General features: G+C 41.7%; 1 protein-coding gene across 1 annotated transcript; it reads right to left on the reverse strand.

Annotated features, from left to right (window-relative positions):
* Nucleotides 1–1,960: 1,960 nt before the first annotated feature.
* Nucleotides 1,961–8,825, reverse strand: Cdc20b (cell division cycle 20B). The gene is given in 7 exon segments (XM_013125505.1): nt 1,961–2,083; nt 4,398–4,469; nt 4,471–4,621; nt 6,822–6,898; nt 6,901–6,984; nt 6,987–7,054; nt 8,807–8,825. Coding segments are annotated over 7 exon segments (594 nt in total).
* Between the last annotated feature and the right edge of the window lie 12,282 nt (nt 8,826–21,107).

The following is a 21,107-nucleotide window of genomic DNA, read 5'->3' on the forward strand; positions in this document are numbered from 1 at the left end:
AAATACGAGACTTGTTCACCGGATTCTGGAGATTGTGGCTTCCCTTTTTTTTTTTTAGAATACAATTTGTGAAGTGTATTTATGAATAAAATAAAGGACAAATCTCATGTGGCTTCCCTTCTGCTCGTTTATACATTATTCCCAAAGAACACTCTCAGTTATAATTACTTTACACAAGGTTAATAGATATTAAAAATGAAAACAGCATTCAACGGTCACATTAGCTGGGGAACTCTGAGTTAATATTAAAGTCAACTCTTTACTTCAGAACTCATCTTATTTTAGAGTTGTTGTATGCACTGGAGCTGTTTGGAGGATGAGGCTATAGTGGGTAGCATTTCTCAAGCTTACCTGACTGCACAGTCCTTTTGACTTTGGCATGACCTGGAAAACACTTTGAAAAACCTAGCCTAACCCAATAGTGACCTTTATAATCAAAATGTTGAGCCAAAAATAAATAAAGGTAATTTGATGAAGAGGCTAGGGATAAGAGGATATGAAAGATAACAAGGCAAGATAAGAATTGAGTGGGGAGGTATTTGATGATATAACTGAAATCAAACTTGGGAGGAGGACACCTTTCACAGAAGTGAGATTTCTTTGTTCGTTTGTTTGTTTGGTTGGTTGGTTTGGGTTTTTTTGTTTTGGGGTTTTTTTCCCTCGGTTTTTCGAGACAGGGTTTCTCTGTGGCTTTGGAGGCTGTCCTAGAACTAGCACTTGTAGACCAGGCTGGTCTTGAACTCACAGAGATCTGCCTGCCTCTGCCTCCCAAGTGCTGGGATTAAAGGCCAGAAGCAAGATTTCTCACAAGTAAACTGAGACATCATCTTGTCCTATGGTACAAGATCTTCAGCAAAAAGAAGAAATCTGAACACATAATCAACTCACAATTTAATTTTAAAAGGTCACTTTAAGGTAAAGAAGCAAAGTAAAATGGCCCCTCTCTCTGGGCTAGATAGATAGATGGTTCAGCAGTTAAATCTATGCACTAGTCCTATACCGCCGAGCACTCCCTGTTGGGTAGTTTACAAACACCTGTTACTCCAGCTCCAGGAGCAACCACTGCCTCTACCCCACCCCCAGGGCGCCTTCACTCACAAGTGCACACACCCACAGACACTCAAAATTCAAGCTTTTTAAGTGATTTGCTATTTAAAAAATGAAATAAAATAGCCTCGTTCTCACACTTCTTCAAGCATTTTTGCTACTATCCTTCTTCATCTCCTGGTCAGAAAATTCTCATAAAAAGAAACATTAAATGGCTGCCGCGTTTGTTCTTACAGAAAGTTGTCACTTAAAGAACTCTCTTGTCACAAAGTTAAACACTCCCCTTGATTTCTGCCACAAAGTCCAGGCACAAGAATCTTTAAATGTGCAATTCTAACTTAAAATAATGCTTTTTTTAAATCCACACTCAGGATAACGTCTTTATCCTGTATCAATAGATACAATGAGCACTTAAAAATGTCTTTTTACCCACTATGTGTTAAAAATAAAAAGGAACGAAGAAAAAAAGAATGGAATAGCAAAGATGGAAAAACCCAGATATTTTCAAAAGCAAGGTTTGAAAGCTAGCTTGATTTAAATTGAATAGATACTTCTGGAAACATGACACTTGACACGAAAGCAACAGTGTTCTTGAAGTCCTTTCCCAACACATCAGTGCCAATTTTAACTTACTAGGTAGAGGGAAATGGCACCTTTACCTCAGAGGTTGCGGCTTCAAATTCTAAGAATACTGTTGCTGGGGGTGTTGTAAGTTTGTTTTCTTCGTGCAAGTGTCATCAATGACACTACATACTGATCTTTGCTATGAACCAAAAAAAGCCATGTCTCATCTGAAAACTAGAAAGTTTTTAATGTAACAAACTAATTTTTGAGAATGTATACAGTGTGTTTTGGTTACATTCACCCCTCCACTAACTCCTCCCAGATCCCCTCTCACCTTCCCAACTTTCTTTCATTTTTTAAATATCCCTCCCCCTCCGCGACATGAGCAGGTCCACAAGGCCATATCATTCTTGGAAGCACCTTGACCTGTTGCAATCTACTTTGTCTTAGGCACTCAGATGAGAGAACAAACCTATGAGGACCACAAAATACCGAATGCTAGCAACTTCTAATGCGTGGCAAATGAGCCTAAACTGATTCTAGACTTTGTGTTATGTTCTGTTCACTCTTCCTCCAACCACAGTGAGGATTGGGTATTTTTAAAAATTATATCCATCCCAAGTCATCCAAGGACCAAGAAAACAAATGGGCTCTAGTACAATGAACCAGGGAATTTAAGACAAAGCTTGCCTATGAGTGTGTGCACGCGGAGTCTGAACACTCTTCCCAGTATTTATAAGCAAAACACGTAGGTGTCCATCCTTCATTCCTCTTCCAAGGACAAAGACCTCAGATTGCTGGGGACACCACTCCATGACCCATAAAGTTCCTAAGGAGAACGCAGGCAGGTGAACCTGGAGAAAGCAAGCTCGCCAGGGAGATGTACAAGGAAGTCAGCAGCTGTAGCGGCCTCCTAGCTGAGGGCAGGTACAACCCTCAGAAATTATTCCCCACGGATGAGAAGCCACTGCTAAAAGAGAAAATGGCCAGTAGAAGACTTCCCTAAATTAGGCAAACAATTGTCAGTCAGTATTTTTTAACACAGAAACAAACAAAAAATAAATAAACCTGCAAAATCATATAATGGAAAAACTGCACCAACACACCCATGGGGCTGAACTCTGCGGCTGGAGAAGGCCCTGGCTCTTCTGGGTTCTGTGCTGAAATGCAGCCTCGTTTTATGACCTGAGTCCTTGTCCTCCAGATAACAGTACGTTAAAGAAAGCTGCAAGTGACTACCTGTAAATTCAGATCGCAGGTGTCTCAAATCCTAATACACTTCAGAAGATCAATATGTGCAAATAACTCTATCATCAACTGAAGATCAGAATCAATATCTCATATCTGTACTGATAACTGGAATGGCTAGTAACTTCAAAGAGTGTTTTAACAACTATTTCTGTCGCACTCATCTCCAAATCTTGTCCATCAACCTCACTTTTGCATATTATCTTCTGTGAGTCAAAACATTTTACAGAGTAACAAACATTGGGTTCATATGGATTTGTTCTCCTGTTATTATTATATAAAATCTTCTCATGTTTCAACGCACTTTACATCATCCTCATTTTTTAATGTTTTTTACTTTTATCTACGTGCGTGTGCGTGTGTATGTTTGCGCACACATGTGTGCGGGTACCTGGGGAGGCTGGGACTGAAATTGCAGGAGTTGTGGGCTGTGCTGGAGGTCCCTTGCAGTAGCAGGTGCCCTTAACTGCAGCATCTCCCCAGGCCCCTAGGTAGCGTTTTCACTAATCTCTTTATATTCCATCAGGCTTTGCTGCCCTGGTGCTGGATTTACCCCTTTTGTTTTGTCTTGGTTTGGATTGTACAGAGTTAGTTGACATTTTTAAAGAGATGTGGATTGTTTTCTTTGTTTTGTGTTTCATTTAGTGTTTGCTCTCATATGAAAAAAATGTATGTTTTGTTTCTGACAAAAAAAATTCAGATAAATTCCAAATTTCAGAACTGTGGACATAACAGCTTTCCAAACAATTATAAATTTTTGTTTTGTTTTGGTTTGGATTTTGGTCTTTCAATACAGGGTTTCTCTGTGCAGCCCTGGCTGTCCTGGAGCTCACTCTGTAGACCAGGCTGGTCTGGAACTCACAGAGATCCGCCTGCCTCTGCCTCCTGAGTGCTGAGATTAAAGGCGTGCACCACCACTGCCCGGTTCATTTCTTTATTTTTTAGAATGTATTTATTTTATGTGCATGAGTGTCATGCCTGCATGTGTAATACATGTGTCTGGTACCTGTGGGGGTCAGAGGAAAGCACTGGGTACTTGGGTACTTGGGAAGGAGACTTACAGATGATTCTGAGACACCCCATGGGTGCTGGAATCTGAACCCAGGTCCTTTGGAAGAGCAGCAAATGCTCTAAACCCCATGTGACCTCTGCAACTTTGCCTGCTCCCTCCATCATAAGGGGATCCCTCACTTTGTGTTTTGTCCGTGTCCGTGTGTGTGTGTGTGTGTGTGTGTGTGTGTGTGTGTGTGTGTGTGTGAACCTGGGGCATTGCATATATTAGACAAATATGCCGCCATGAAGCTATAGCCCTGTCCCTCTTTTTACTTTTTGTTTTGAGACAGGGTCTCACTAAGGTGCCCCTGTTGACCTTGAATCCACTCTATGGCCTGGACTTGAATTTTCAATCCTCCTGTCTCAGTCTCCCAAATGAGTGGTGTTACAGGTCTGTACCACCAGGCCTGGCTGTTTTTCTGTTTTATCTGAGATGCCCAGCGATCTCTGACAAAAGCAAACCTAGTGGCTACTGGATCTTTTACCTTAACTGCTGTAAACTGAGGTATGACTTTCAGTGCTGGGCCCTACACACTGGCCCCTGGATCGTGGAGCCAATATTGCCAGTAGTCCGTCCTTACACCCACCGGGAAGTAGTCTGCCATCGCGTGACCATTTCAGAGCACACACAGCCTCCTTTTGGTGAAGTGTTTCAACATAATGCTGGGCCATCCAAACATCATAATGGTGAACAACACCCAATCTGGACCTGCTGAATTAGAGGTGAAGAGGCAGGTTCATGTGTCAAAGGGAGGGGAAAAAGCCTCCCTATCTCAAAAGCATAAGAAAGCATAGAGGAAACTTCAGTTCGAAATAAAACTGAACCAGGCAGTGGTAGCACATGCCTTTAATCCCAGCACTCGGGAGGCAGAAGCAGGTGAATCTCTGTGAGTTCAAGGCCAGTCTGGTGAACAAAGTGAATTCCAAGATAGCCAGGAATGATACACAGAGAAACCCTATCTCAAAGTTAATTAATTAATTAATTAGCTAATTAATTAATTAGTGAAACTATGGAAAGACCCATTAGGACAGTTCCAAACACAGATAAAAATCCCTTTGGTTAGAAAGGTGGGATCTTTCCACGAGTAACCTAGGTTCAAACAGGTATGGTGGCACATACAGCTAATCCCAGCACTGGGGAGGCAGGGACAGGCTGCTTTGAAAGTTTGAGGCCAGTCAGGACTATATAGTGAGGCCCTGTCTTTAAAAGAAAAAAAAAGTAAAATGGATTTGTCTATCAAGATTTTAAATTTGAAAACAAAATAGATGCTCCTAACAGCTTTAACATTACGCTAATAGTCATGGAAAAGACAAAATTAGACAATTACAAGATTCCCCCCAGGAAACTTACATATAATATCTAGGAAATGATATTTCTCTTTTTTGAGATTTCATATTAGTTCAGCAGCATGGTTTTACTACTAACTTAATTTGCTATAACACATTAAGCAGGATTTTTATTTGCCTTTTCTGACAGGTGTGTCCCTGTGTTAAGCTTCACGTCAATTCTTAGTGTTCTCAGTGCTACTAATACATAAAAAAGGACTCAGCACTAGCTGAATAGCTCAGAAAAATGAAGTGTGTTTCAGAGCCATAGAGCAGATCCTACATCTTCCCACAGACTGTGATCTCAGGGCTGGTCTGGTGTTCTGTAAGGAGTCAGGAAATGAACTTCTTCAACTGTGGGTGCAATTTCTCAACATCTGATGTCTTACTTTTTAAGTATTCAGGCACAACCCTAAATAACACCTTAACCGACAATATGGGCTCTGGGGCCAGGCTGCCTGGGTTTAAATCATGACTCCGTCACTTGTTAATCACGTGACTTCCTTCTAGTGCCTCAGTTTGTTCATCTGAAAAGAACATTGAGATAAGAATCCACTATTATGGAAATTAAAACAAGATTTTGCCCATCAAGTATAGAGCACAGATCCTGGCACAGAGCCTGGTCAAAGCAGCCCAAAGCAGTTGCTATGAAACATGCTGGTGTTCCTGTGGATATCAAAGTCAATCCTTACTGATGCCAGCTGCAAAAACAGCATTTGCACAGAACTGACCTGACAACACCAACCAAGGGATTTGAAGTTTGGCCTGAAAAATCAAAAGTTATAAATTTTCCAATCTGCTTCCCAGCTACTTAGCTGGTCTGTAAGAAGCTTTGGAACCTTACTGATTTAAATCTACCTCAAGAAATACACAGGGATGGAGGCTAGTACTAAAACCAATACATATTGAGACCAATTATATAGCATCATAGGAAAAATTTAGGCAGCTTCTCTGGTTTAAAAAAAGCTGTTAAATCACATCTGTACTCTTGGTGCCCTGAATTGTTAGCCTCACTGGGGAAGTTTGAAGCATAAATTATATCCCCCCATGCCCTAATATGAGGAAATGCAGGAGGGGACAGAGATCTATGTTTCTGAGTCCTGCAGGGGTGTCTAGTGAACACTCAAGTCTGAGTGTGGTACCTCCCAACTCTAATGTCATAAGTCTGTAAGTTAGGAAGCCCCAAAAAGTTTAACATATTCCATATATACCAATAAGCACTGGTTTCTGAAAAAAAAAGTCCCTTTTGAAGGTAATAATGGATACAAAGAAACTTTTGGCTTGAAGGGAGTTTCTCAAATTATCTGAATAATATATTGAGCTTCATGCTGAAGGCATGGTCACCACATATGTGTGCCCTCTAGAACACATATCAGAAGATCTGAACACCTACTGGAGTAGAAGAAAATTAAGAGTTACCAAGATGACAGAAAGATTGTGAGGGAAATGAAGCCAGTTACCCTGAAGTCTTCAAGAAATGCCATTCAGAAGAAAACAGTTCTGTGTCCCCTTGCTTCCTGTAGCTCCAGGTACCTCCCTTAATCTAGTTTCTCTACATTAATACGCTCTAGAAGTTGCTGCACAGGAACATGGTGAGGAGATGTCCCAGGACTTGCGCTTCTCCATCGCTGATGCCAACAGCCAGGCACGATCCCTCCCTCTGACCCAGGGCACAGACGATGCATAAATAGAGAAGAGGCTTAAGTCTATATTTTCATTCCTGCTGTGGTTTTGACCATTCCAGATGAGATGTGTATGGAGGATCTGTGGGTGATAGCAACAAGATTTTGAGAATTCCAATCCAGGATATTGAGGTCTATAAGAAAACAAACCCAAATGAGCATGACTGTATAAAAATCTAGCATATGATTCAATTGCTGGACATCCATAAAGAGAAAACACAATCAATAAAAGAAGACCCAAGATTATCTAGATATAAGAAGTGTCAAATAAAGGAAGGATAAATGCCTAAGTATTAAAATGGATAAAATAGAAACTACAAAGCAGAAGATAGAGTTAGGGGAAGAACAGAGGAGAGCAAGAAAAGAGATATCTTAATAGAGGGAGCCATTATAGGTTTAAAGGGAAATCTGGCACTAGGGAAATGTCCAGAGATCTACAAGATTGACCTCAAGTAGCAATCTAAGCAATAGTGGAGAGGCTACCTTAAATGCCCTTCTCTGATAATGAGATTGATGACTACCTTATATGCCATCTTAGAGACTTCATCCAGTGACTGATGGAAGCAGAAGCAGACACCCACAGCTAAACACTGAGCTGAACTCTGGTGTGATAAAAAGGGATAATCACCAAGCTGGAGAAACCTACAGAAACAGCTGACCTGAACAAGGGGAGCTCATGGACCCCAAACTGATAGCTGGGAAACCAGCATAGGACCGTTCCAGACCCCCTGAACATGGGTGTCAGTTTGGAGGTCTGGTTAATCTATGGGGCCTCTGGTAGTGGATCAGTATTTATCCCTAGTACATGAATGGACTTTGGGAGCTCACTTCACATAGAGGGATACTCTGCTCCAAATGATATGACAGACTTTGAAGATCCCCCATGGAAGGCCTCACCCTCCATGGGGAACAGAAAAGGGATGGGATAGGGGATTGGTGGGGAGCAGGGGAGGAGGGGAAGAAGAGGGAATTGGGATTGACTTGTGAAACAAGCTTGTTTGCAGGACAAAGCGTTTCATCTACTAAGTCATCTTCTCAGCCCAAAATTTCATTTTATATATTTATAAAAAGTTTCCATTCGGGAGGCAGAGGAAGGTGGATCTCTGTGAGTTCGAGGCCAACCTGGTCTACAGAGTCAGTTCCAGGACAGCCTCCAAAACAATACAGAGAAATCCTGTCTCGAAAAACAAACAAAAAAAAAGTTTTAACAATGTCAGGGTTTTCAGTAGATGTCATGTGAAATATATGAGAAATACGGTAACCTGGGAACATGTAGATTACAATGTAACACCTACAGCCATAGGTGTAAACACGCAATGATGCAATAAATTATGGTAGGACAAAGATAAGCAAGAAGTGATCCCTGGGCACACCAATATTTAGAGCATAGAGCGATAGAAGAGAACCGGGGACCAGCCAAAGGGCCAGAACTAAGTGGTTATAAGGCAGGAGGCCTGAATGTCCATTTTGAACAGACACACATAGCAGGCAACCCAAAAGAGCCCAGCAGGGATGGCCACTGCCTCAGGTGGAAGAGTGGTTTTGGTGAACAGGATAATGAGGTTTAGAGTCCTACTGCAGTGGGCTCAAGACAGCCTGCAAAGAAACAGAGGCTGCCAATATAAACATCTTTTGACAAGTTTTATTATTGAGGGGAGGAAAGAAAAGAGCTATGGCTTGAAGAAAAACGTGGGCATGAAAGTTGCCTTTTGGTATGAGTGTTTTGAATTTTTAGTATTTCTTGAGACTTTGTATCCCCTAATCAGTCATGGCAATACATTCTCTGGGAGAAAGAGTTCAGAGAGAGTGATGATGGGGGAGAGCTGCTTCCCTCTGCTTACTCCTCCTGTGGATGCTCTTCTTCCCTCCCCTGCTCCCTCCCTCACCAGGAGAGTTCACCACCATCCTGGCTAATCATTCTTTTTTTCAGCCACTAACTTCACTGTCAGTGACCTGCCAAAGTGACTCCATGTCACACCACCCCCTTCAATGAAGGGTTTGAAGCAGTTTTCTCTCCCCAGACTGACTTCCCAATGGTTCTGCTCTCCTGCTTCAAGACTTGTAGTAACACTAAATTCAATCTTGATTCTTTGGTGGCTCTCTCCTCCAAATATGTGTTCCGTATTTTATGCATATAATATCACACACACACAAATGTGTGCGCGCACACACACATGCACACACGCACGCGTATGCACGCACATTGTAAACTGTCTTCATTCTTTTGATATTTGTCTTGGTCAACAAATCCCATGTTAAATTTCTACAACCTGCTCTTGAATTTCCCCATGATCTGCATCTACCTACCAGTGGCTCAGCCTCAATATTCATTCTGTCCTTTGAGATTTTTTAAAAAGAAAGTGAAGTTTGCATGTCCATCCCAGCCATACTTACCTAGCAGACTTAACCCCTACTCTTTGTTCATAAATAGTTGTTAATTTATTGATTTTAACTTTTTATATTAGTCTTATACTACTAGAACCCAGCTACTAATTTTTGGCTAATTTTACCCTTGGCTATTTGGATTCATTATTCTATCATTTTTTCTGTTCTAAGTTTTCATTAAAAGACCCCACTAAGTCCAAACCACTAACCACTATCTTTCCATCTCTAGCCCTCAACTCATGATAAAAAAATGATACATATATCAACGGAAGCAAGATAACGCAAGCGACTTGTGGTCTCTGTGACTAAATGGTTTCTGATAAAAGTCTAAAAGTTTCAGAGCCTTGTGTCAAGAAAGCCAATTGTTACTCATAAATGCTTATCTTGAGATTCACTCTGAATACTTGCAACTGTTAGAACTACAAAGTTACTGTAAACACTCAGGGATACTAATAAAAGGTCATAAAATTATTTTTTAACAAATTCAATATCCAAAGCATTACAACAGAGATAAGGATGTAGTTTTATATAGAGTGCTTGTTTAGCATGTATAATGACTTGAACTCAAGCTCCAACACCACACATACACATACACACACGCATGCACACACGTATGCACACACACACAATCAATCAACAAGAAGAACAACAAAAAATATAAGATCTTATAACTAATGAGGTTGCAGAATATAAAGTTAACATATGAAAGTCAATTGTATTCTTATATGCCATCAATACACAACTGGAATTTTAAATTCAAAACAAATAGTATTTATATTATTATCCAAAAATTTTAATGTTTAAGTATGTCTCAAAAAAAAGCATGTGAAATATTTATGTAAGAATACACTAAAACTGTTTGGTGAAAGAAAAAGACTGTGTAAGGAAGGTTTTTGCACATACAAGAGTAAGAAGACTCTTATTATACCCACATACAATTCCCCCAAGCTGATCAACAGATTCAATGCAATCACAATCAAACTCTCAGCAGGTTATTTTATAGATATTGATAAGGTAATTCTAACAGCTATATAGAGACACAAAGAGCAAAAATAGTCAACACATATTGAAGGATAAGAACAAAGTGAAAAGACTACCATTATCCAACTTCAAGACTTATAAACAAACTGCAGTTATCAGGACAGTACAGCAGTGACAGAAGAATCAGCAGGTTCAGTGGAACTGGATGGAGAGCCCAGAAATAGACCCACACTAATGCCTTTGTCTGGTTGTTGAGAAAGGAACAAAGACAGCACAATGGAGAAAGAGAACTCTTCCACTGCTTCTGCAACAGCTAGATTCCATATATGAATAACTGTATCTTCACACAGACCTACATTCTTCACAAACATTAACTCAGAATGGATCAGACCTGAACTATTTCTCTCCTAGAAAACAGCATTGGAGAAAACCTGGATGATTTGTGATTATTTTGTAAATAGAACACCAAGGACAAAACTTATGAGTGATTTGTGAACTGGACTTCGATAAAATTTAAAACTTCCATCCTGTAAGACACTACCAAAAGAACAAGAAGCAATCCATTTTCTACATGTGATAAAAGATTGTTTTCCAAAATGTACAAAGAGACTTTTAAGCGGGAACAAGATGGTTCAGAGGGTAAGGATGCTTGCTACCATCCAGAACCCATATGGTGGAAAGAGAAAATCAATTCCCATAAATTACATTTGATAAGTGTATGCATGTGTATACTTTATACCTTATAAAAATTTTATATAAGGTGGGGGTCTGGAGAGATGGCTTAGCACTTAAGAACACTGGCTGTTCTTCCGAAGGTCCTGAGTTCAATTCCCAGAAACCGCACGGTGGCTCACAACCATCCATAATAGGATCTGATGCCTTCTTCTTGGCATGCAAGCATGCATGCAGACAGAGTACTCTTACACACACACATACTAAAGGATGCTACATATGTATACAAGCTATAGTATGATTTATATATTATCTAAAGTATCAGAATAATAACGATACATTCTCCCAGTCTTCAAACGATATTTTTCATTCTATCAAATAGTGTCTTATAAGAATACAGTTACTAGCCGGGCGGTGGTGGCTCATGCCTTTAATCCCAGCACACAGAGACAGAGGCAGGTGGATCTCTGTGAGTTTCAGGACAGCCAGGACTGCACAGAGAAGACCTGTCAAGAAAAACAAAGGGAGAGGAGGAGGAGGAGGAGGAGGAGGAGGAGGAGGAGGAGGAGGAGGAGGAGGAGAAACTTCTTGTGCTCATTCTTACATATCTAACTGCATCCCCCACCTCCCATTTTACTGCCAAGAAATAAAGGCTTGAAAACTAAGTATGTACAAAGGTCTAGAAAATGAAGCTGTGCTTCTGTGTGTTTTTTATACAACACCTAAAGCTTTCATTTTTTTGTGAAAAACTGAGAACACAGAAGCAGAAAAGCTCTTGAGAATTGAGTGTCTCTCTGTGTGTGTCTCTCTCTGTCTCTGTGTGTGTGTGTGTCTCTCTCCACATTTGTATATGGAGTCCAATCCATATTTAAAAGATTTTATTACAAAAGGAGAAACACCAAGAGTGTTTCTTGACATTCACTAGTTATCTCAACCGCTTCCTCATACAGAGCTCAGGTCTGCAACCCTCGCTAACCGTGATGACACAACACATCCAAAGGAGAGTAAGAGTAGGGAGGAGAATGCCGTGGGGCTCGGAGACGGCATTTTATGTGTTCTAAATGTGGGCTACCCCGAGAAGCTTCTGGAAAATACCTCTAGTAATTACCCCACAGAGCTGCGGGGCCATCCAGAGACACTTCCAACCCCTCCCCCTCAGTCTGCGTCCAGCTGGGCACAGCTGCTACACTTAAAAGTTGTAGGAGCAGGGCTGGAAAGATGGCTCAGAGGTTAAGAGCACAGAGTGCTCTTCCAAAGGTCCTGAGTTCAATTCCCAGCAACCACATGGTGGCTCACAACCATCTGTAATGAGATCTGGTGCCCTCTTCTGTCCTATAGACATACATGCAGGCAGAGTACTGTATGCATAATAAATAAATCTTTTTTTTTTTAAAGTTGCAGGAGCTGCCTCCTGTGAAGCTTTGCCTTTAATCCCTGAACACGGAGGCAGAGGCAGGTGCATCTCTGTGAGTTTCAGGACAGCTGGGACTACACAGAGAAGACCTGTCAAGAAAAACAAAGGAAGAGAAGGAGGAGGAGGAGGAGGAGGGGGCATGAACTCAGCCCCAGGCAACAGGCCACAACATTTTTCTGGAAGGCAGATGAAGGACTAATAGCCCAAAAAGAACATAAGAGAAAGAATGCTGAAAAAAAAAAACCCTGTAAGTATTAAAGCTAGGGCATCCTTAGTGGTGAGCATGACCTGTACCCCCAGTACTCAGGCAAAGGCAGGAAGATTGTGAGTTGTAAGCCAGCCTGAGCTACATAGAGAGTTTGACACTGACCTCAACTACATAGTGAAACCTTCTCTCAAGAAAAAAATTTTTAACTGAGATAGCCAAAATTTAAATTTTAGTAACAAGGCTGGTAAGTAATTCACCAGAGGAGAAAAAGGGAAAGCAATAAGATGAAAAAATAGAACAGAGAAGACAGGAAAATCAGAAGTATCAATAATTAGCTTAAAATAGAAAAAAGTGGCAAAATCATGAAAGCCTAATTAGAGAATTCTAGTGTATGAAAAGGCCCACCAAATGGTGCTTTTTAACATCCAATGAGGTGGAGGTGGGTATTAACACCAAGGTTTATCATCCTGGAATTCTAAAACGGTGGTGGTAGGAGAGACTGTTAACAGTGGCTGGGGTTCAGGGATGGGCTTGGGGTGGGGGTTACATACAGAATACAGGATCGCAGAATACAATGAGACGTGTCAACAATGTGAGCTAGAAAAGGCTATCTGTCTCCACATTGCTGGGTGAAACTGGAATTTACAGCCAGTCAAACTATGACTCAAATTTGAGTATCATAGGCATTTCCAGAAATAGTGGATCTGGTGTCAGAGAGAGAGGAGTCCCAGGATTATAGCTCTGCGGCTGGCCAACTCAACAGTCTTCAGACTGGCTGAGGGACACCAGGGAAGAGCAAAGTGGAGTGAGCAAGTGTGTGGTCGGGTTGTCAGTCCTGAGAAACAGAACATGGATGCCAGTGGGAAACAACAGCTTCACAGAAATGTGAAATGAAAACAGAAAGTCAAGCAGGGAAACAGGCAGACTAGAGAAGGCTGCTCATAGTAAATATAGTTATAACAGGATATGGACACTGACTAATGAGTCTGCTCTGGTTTTGCAAAATACAGCATATATACCTCAAGAGACTGGAGAAACGGTAAGACAAGAGGGGACCTGAGTGTTTGTTCTTACTTTGTGCCAAAGTCCCCACGAAACCTAAAATCACAAGGAACAGCCAGCGACACAGAGAAAGGCCTAAGAGCTGAAGTGAGAACTGAGAACGATAACCTCTAGAAAATGGGACTAGGGAGTGAAGGTGGCCAGAGCAGAGAATTATGGGAGTTATGCAAATCGTATAATGATGATGGTTTACTCTGATGCATATACATACCATTTTAAAGTACAGAAGGGATGAGAGAGGCAGGGAGAAAAGAGGGCTGGAACAAGGATAATGCAAGTCTCTGCCCCATACCTGTCCGGACACAAAGATGCTTTCTCCCATTCCCTTACTGAACTTCCTTCTGGGTTGAAAACCCAGCTGGTTTAGGCATTTCTGGAAACAAATGCACACAAAGAGAGCGCTTCTCTAGGAGCACACGTGTGCATCTCAGGTGTGAGGAACACACTGCCACTGAGAGTTCACTAGAGAGGTCAAGGGTTTCACAGCATGATGACTAGTGGTGAGAATCGCACTCTCACATAGACTATTTCAGCCTCAGCAACTCCACAACTCAGTAGGGATAACCCAGCTAAAGTAAAAGCCTTTCTTCATTCTTCCAGCCCCAAAACTGACTTAGCATATAGTTCAATCACAAGTCACTGGCACCTTTACTCATGAGGAATAAGCAACATCAAAGAGCTTAAGGTAATATTCTAACTTTCCATGAACACACAAAAATAATATAATTGTATTGGGGCAGTACATTTAATGTTTTCTGACATCCTTTTGCCCAACTTTGATTAAAACCAACTAGGAAAATTAGAAATAAATACAAAAAAGCATGCATCCGAATTTTCAAAAGATAAAATGGTGACTAAGAAAAGCAGAGTGGAGAAGATTCTCTTTTGGCCTCCACAGCCCAGACGTCACTGTCTTTCTCAGAAGCATCTTAATATTTGGGCTTCCTCCTTTGTCACAACGTATTGTGATGAAAATCTCCATTACAGTCTAAGAGATGGGAACTTCTGCTGGACCTCAGTCATAGTTACTAATGCACCTTGCAGTCAGTTCAGACTTAAGGCTGCTATCCTACTGTGTGTTCAGCCTGTTTGTTCAACCTGCCTTTAAGAGAGCAATGTAACTTCTAACCTTACTTGCCTTTGGACTTCCCATGTAATCAGCTTTTACAGTATAAGCTAAGATTCCATAGCTGTGGCCTTAAGTGATGTGTTCTACCTTGCCCCTGACATAATAGGTACGCATGTATGTTATGATAATTATTTTCTGGAAACAGCAAATAGAGGCTGAAAGCAGCCTTATAAAATGAACATCCACCATAAATATTGACTGTGACATAAAGATACTGTTAGATAAACAATGAAGGTTGTAGTGCTGTTTGTCATCTGGAGCAGCTGGATTCAGTAACTCAGTCCCTTATAAAACTCTGCTAAAGACTTTTGTTCAGCATCTATCTTCATTCCTTCCCCATGTGATATTTCTGCGCTGATCAATAGGGAAAGAGGAAAGCTTGTATTAGGGACACACACTCGGATATTCACAAAGACAGACAGACACAGATACAGGGACAGGAAGAGCTTCACAAGACAGCATCCAGACAGACCGGATTCAGAGTCATACTATAAAAGACAGACAAGGAGGATGGAAGACACAGGGAGAGTGAAGTCGAGAATTCAAACCTGGGCTCACTGTTGGTTAAATAATGCCAAGAGGAAGAGTTGTAATAGCTTTCCTTAACGTGAAATGACATTACTGAAGACTAGAGCGTCAAATCCTCACACTCCTCAATTTATCAAAAGTAACCATTGCCAGCCAAAGAATCGTGACTCTTGTGTATTCAAGACAGAACATGTGACTGCCAAGAAGTCTCCCGATCTCAGTGCTATTGGCATGTCAAGGCATGTAGCGATACCTTGTTGTAGGGACTGTCCTGTGCTTCACAGTGTGTTTAGCAGCATAGCTGACCTGCACCCAGTATGGTGCCTTCCTCAGAGTCATGACAATGGAAAACACTACCATATGTGCAGTGAGGCACAAAATCGTCCTCGGCTGAGAACTTCTGATCTACAGCATCATGTCTAACATAGTCTGCTGGTCAATAGCTCAGTGCAGCATCACAGATGCATTTCTTCAAAAGCACACATAATCCCACAGAGCTGACAAAGGCATTGTCCTGTATGTGCTTCTCTTTGGGTACCCATGGGTTCCCTTTCTTATGTGAGATCTATATTATACTTTTGTAGGGGAAAGCTCACATACTCAAGATACTGTCCACGCCCCCCCCCAGTATCTTGAGTATGTGAGCTTTCCCTTACATACTTTAATTAGCAACTTGGGACTAGCCCAATTAATATGAGCTCTGGGAGTTCCAACAACTACTCAGGCTCTCATTGTGCCAACACCCTCCAGAACATCAGTGAGGACCACTAGAAGACTACAGGTTTCCTGCAAAGCTGTCTTCACTCTGAATGCTGTCTGACTTCTGTATAATCATGGCAACAGATGCTCACAGATGGACAGTAACGCCATTTTCATGACCCTATGCCCAGGTTCTTCAATGACTTTTGTTTAACAATTGCTCCAAGAGATGTCAAGTTCTTTGTGTGTCCACAGATCCAGCAACATTTCTGTGAACAGTTATTAGTCATGGTACGAGAACAGAATAGTCCCAAGGGACTGGGCAGTGACACACTAATCATCACTAGAAGGTGAGAAAACAGTAACAGTGACAAGCTTGCCCAGGCATGGGGCCCAGCAGCACCCCTAATTATTTCATAGAATTTTCATACTTTGACCATCACCCATCCCTAAGCTCATACTCAACAAGAAAATTGAATGAAAGGACTGTTCTGTGTATTTATTTTCAGTTTCATATGAGTTCAAATAATTAGAATTTACAGTCAATATATTCTTTCCTCTTGCACAATATGCATACTAAACTCAGAGACATACACTCGATGAATGGTCTTGACTAAAGTGTGATTTTGTGGCTTCTCTAGTTTAAACCCTTTGATAAAATATTGCCTCCTGGGCGGGGCGGTGGTGGCTCACGCCTTTAATCCCAGCACTTGGGAGGCAGAGGCAGGCGGATCTCTGTGAGTTCGAGGCCAGGCTGGTCTACAACAGCTAGTACCAGGATAGCTTCCAAAGCCACAGAGAAACCCTGTCTCAAAAACAAAAACAAAAAAAAAAAACCTGTGATAGATGAAGAATCAAATTGATGCTGAGATATTTTTTAGGTGGCCCCTTTAGGTCAAGCCAAGGGTGTGACCGAGAAGAAGCAGACTAGGTAAATATAGTCTTGCTGTATTAATCTTCCCTGCTTTGGTGGTTATTCCCTTCTGAGTGGTCTTCAACACTTCTCTTGTACTATGGGGAGTGTTGTCTTTAGTGCGGTGTCCTACCCACGTCCTTCACTTGCCCATCATTTTCGTGCTGGCTCCCAGGGCGCATAGGCAGTCCCTTCCTCATATTCAGAACTCAGCATTTAGCTTTGAATCTAGTTTTTAAAACACACAGTCACTCAGATTACTGGTCTGACTAGGTATGGCATGTTCTCAGGAGATGAGACTGTGAAAGTCTGAGTTCTCACTCCAAATTCTAGGGGAAAAGCAAAGAGGAATGGACAGGGCCTTCACTACATCTCTAGGCTCATACATGAGCAGTCACAAGAAACTGCCTCAGTGTCCTCTAGAGCCCAGAGGAAATGCCAGCGTTAAAGTCCTGACTCTACCTTCAGCAGCAGTAGCCGTGAAAACGCTTCATGGAAAAAACAGGTTTTCAGAATAGGTGAAAATAGTTCAGCAGCTTAAAGGATGCTGCAAGGAGCGTCTTATCAAGCTATGATCATCCTGCTCTGACATCACTGTAAGATGCTTGTGTTACCAGTCATTGGTCTTCCTTACATTATCCCTACGTATCGCTTTGTCTCTCCTCCCTCCTGTTACAGAAAGATGTTGTAAATGTAGGTTGGCAATAGCAACAGTGAAATTCTATCTAAGAAACAGAGGTCAATTTTATTCACACCAGTATTTTTCATAAGTTTTCTGTGATGGTTGACTTTAATTGTCAACTTGTCACAATCTAGAATCACCTGGGAAGAGAATTTCAATGACGGATTGTCTGTGGGTTGGTCTGTGGTGTACCCACAGAAGACTGCCTTAATTAAGTTAATTGATGTGGGAATACCCAGCCCACTATGGGTGGCACCATTTCCTAGGCAGGGGATTCTGAACTGTGTATGAGTAGAGAAATTGAGCCAAGCACAAGAAAACAAGCAAGTAGGCATGCATGTGTGCATTTATCCCTCTCTGCTTCTAGATGTGATGTGACTAGACGCCTCAAGTCCCTGCCTTGATTTACCCAAAATGACAGAGCTGTAACCCAAATAAACTCCTCTTCCCCTAAGTTGTTTTCTGTAAGAATATTTTCAAACAACATATATGAAACTAGAACATAGTCTCTTATCAAGACTTTACCAGACATTTTGCTTTAGTGGGGTACCTGTCAAACTGCTCAAATACTAGATATCTACCATGTATATCATATGTATATATACATATATATATGTCACATCACATGGGTCAAGGGATCTCCAGAAAATCTTGACCTTTTGACATGTAACAATACTTTGTGCTTTTGGACAACTATGAGCTTGATAGATTGTCACTCATATTCTTAGAGCCTGGCACCCTAGTTCCCAGGACTCAAAATGCAAGAGATGAACACTAGTTTAAGGAAGAAGAGAGGGAATAAACATTAAATGTCCCTCAAAGTTCCAGATTTGGCTCTTTGTTTTGAAACACTTAATTACTGGGCTATCTTTTAGAAGACTGTAGAGAAAGGCTAGGCCTCAGAACCTCAAATGACAGAGGAAAAGTGTGGCAGTTTGAGTGAAAACGGCTCCCATAGGCCCATAAGGAGCAGCACTGTTAGGTGCAGCCTTGTTAGAGTAGGTGGCTTTTCTGGAAGAAGCGTGTCACTAGAGTGGACTTTGAGGTCTCAGATGCTCAAGTCAGGATGAGTGTCATTCTCTCTTCCTGCTGTCTGATGATCCAGATGTAGAACTCTCTGCTCTCTCTCAGGCACCATGCCTGCCTGCATGCCACAATGCTTCCCGCTATGACGACAATGGACTAAACCTCTGAACTGCAAGCCAGTCCCAATTAAATGTTTCCCTTTATTAGGGTTGCAGTGGCCATAGCGTCTCTTCACAACAATAGAAACCCAAGACAAAAGGCCATGCTCAAAGCAAAATGGCTCTGTGGGTATAGAGAAAGCCTGACACCTGAACTCAATCTCTAGACCCAGAAAAGGTGCAATGGGAGAAGACACTCCACAAAGTTGTCCTCTGGCTTCATATGCATACCATGACATGACATGTGGTCACACAGAGAGAGAGAGAGAGAGAGAGAGAGAGAGAGAGAGAGAGAGAGAGAGAGAGAGAGAGAGAGAGAGAGAGAGACAGAGACAGAGAGAGAGAGAGAGAGAGAGAGAGAGAGAGAGAGAGAGAGAGAGAGAGAGAGAGAGAAATACTAAACAAAAAAAAACAGAGGCGGTGCTTGGAAGCTGTCAGTGTCTCAGAAAGCAGGAGATGACAATTTTTGCGCAGAGCAAATGAACTTCTCTGAAGGTAGAGCAGGTAGAAAGCTCTGCAGACAGGATGGAAGCTCCTTCCAAATTTGCTCCTCTGAAATAAAATGAAATCCCTCCAGAAAGTATCTAGAATCCAGATGCATGCTTATATCCCGGTACTAACTGAAGTAGAAAGTGGAATGGGCTCTCTTGTAAACTCCTTTTGACTGTTGCTTGGGGTTTCCAATTTTTCACACACTGCTTTATTAAGAAACAAATGGTAAGTTCATTTCAAGTTCTGAAAGAGCCAGGAAGCCCCTAATTTTAGCAAGAAATTCCCCTAAAACAATGAATATCCAAACTTCCTCAACTACAGGGAAATACAAAAGATTTCCTACACTCCTAAGTCTCCCCCTGCCCCCATCAGGTAAATTCTGCTGTTGCTACTTGTCATTATGTGGGAAACCGCTCCACTTATGAAGATTTGGGTCCCTTTGCAATCTTCAGAACCATAGTCTTTCAGGAAGATGCTGGTGCCACTGCCAACATCAGTCTTACAAGTACAGTGGCTTACGCCTGCCATCTCAGCCCTTGGAAGGCTGAGGCAAGGAAATTGTTTGAGGCTTGCCTGAACTACACAGTGAGTTCCATGCCCGCCAGAGCTACATGTAAGAAAGAAAGAGAGACAGAGGAGGGAGGGAGGGAGGGAAGGAGGAGGGAGGGAGGCAGGGAGGAAGGGAGGGAGGGAGGGAGGGAAAAAACAGGAAAGATGCTAAGTCATAATTATGACCGTGTTGCATGGGACCTTTAAAGAACAGAACAGGAACTAAACCATTAGGTGACACATTTGCTCCTGAAGAATGGAAATTATAATATATTTTTTCAAACTTTCATGTACCAGGAACCTTACCAAAGTCATTAATATTCTAGAGCAGCATTTCTCAACATGTGGGTCACAACCCCTTTGGTGTTGCATATCAGATATTTACATTATGATTTATAGTAGTACCAAACTACAGCAGTAGTAAGAAGTAGCAATAAAACAGTTTTACAGTTGGGAGTCACCACAACATGAGGAACCGTATTAGGGGTCTCAGCATTAGGAAGGTTGAGAACCACTCACTGTTATAGAGTCTTCAAAGAAAAGGCATTTTCATATAGTGCAGAAATACACACATATATGCATATATGTGCATATATATATATATATATATATTCCTTGAGCATATTTAAAGCACAATATATTTGAAGATGACAACCACTACACTATAGAAAGGGCAGCATGGTCTATTGTAGCCTTTGCACTTGGACAATTCACATAAGAAACTGCAACTTATCTGAGCTTACAAACTAACTGCAAGCCTAAAATTGGACTCATGTAGAGTTTGGGTGTCCACTGCTGGGGTTATCTTCAGCACTGATGGAGATTCAGGGATGTTGGAGGAATAGCCTTCCTTTGCAGAGGAACAGGCTTCCAGGTCCCTGGCTTGGTTTGGCTGCCATCTAGTGGTGATGGGGCTGCTGGACACTGCCATCTGGTGGTGATGGGGCTGCTGGACACTGCCATCTGGTGGTGATGGGGTTGCTGGATACTGCCATCTGGTGGTGATGAGGCTGCTAGACACTACCATCTTGTGGTAATGGGACTGCTAGACACTGCCATCTTGTGGTAATGGGACTGCTAGACACTACCATCTTGTGATGGCACTGCTGGCCGCAGGAATCTCCCCAGACAGCCTCTTCACAAAGTTGCTCTTAAAGCTGGAGTATGTGGTGACCGAGCCAAAAGCCTGGTGAACAATGAAAACTGAAAGTTCTAGTGGTCTCGAAGAGGCAAAGGTAAAAGTTCTTTCCAATGAAATTGCATGGTATTACATGCATGAGATTTAACTT

The sequence above is a fragment of the Mesocricetus auratus genome, unplaced genomic scaffold (assembly GCF_017639785.1).
Source record: "Mesocricetus auratus isolate SY011 unplaced genomic scaffold, BCM_Maur_2.0 Super-Scaffold_100020, whole genome shotgun sequence".
Classification (NCBI taxonomy): domain Eukaryota; kingdom Metazoa; phylum Chordata; class Mammalia; order Rodentia; family Cricetidae; genus Mesocricetus; species Mesocricetus auratus.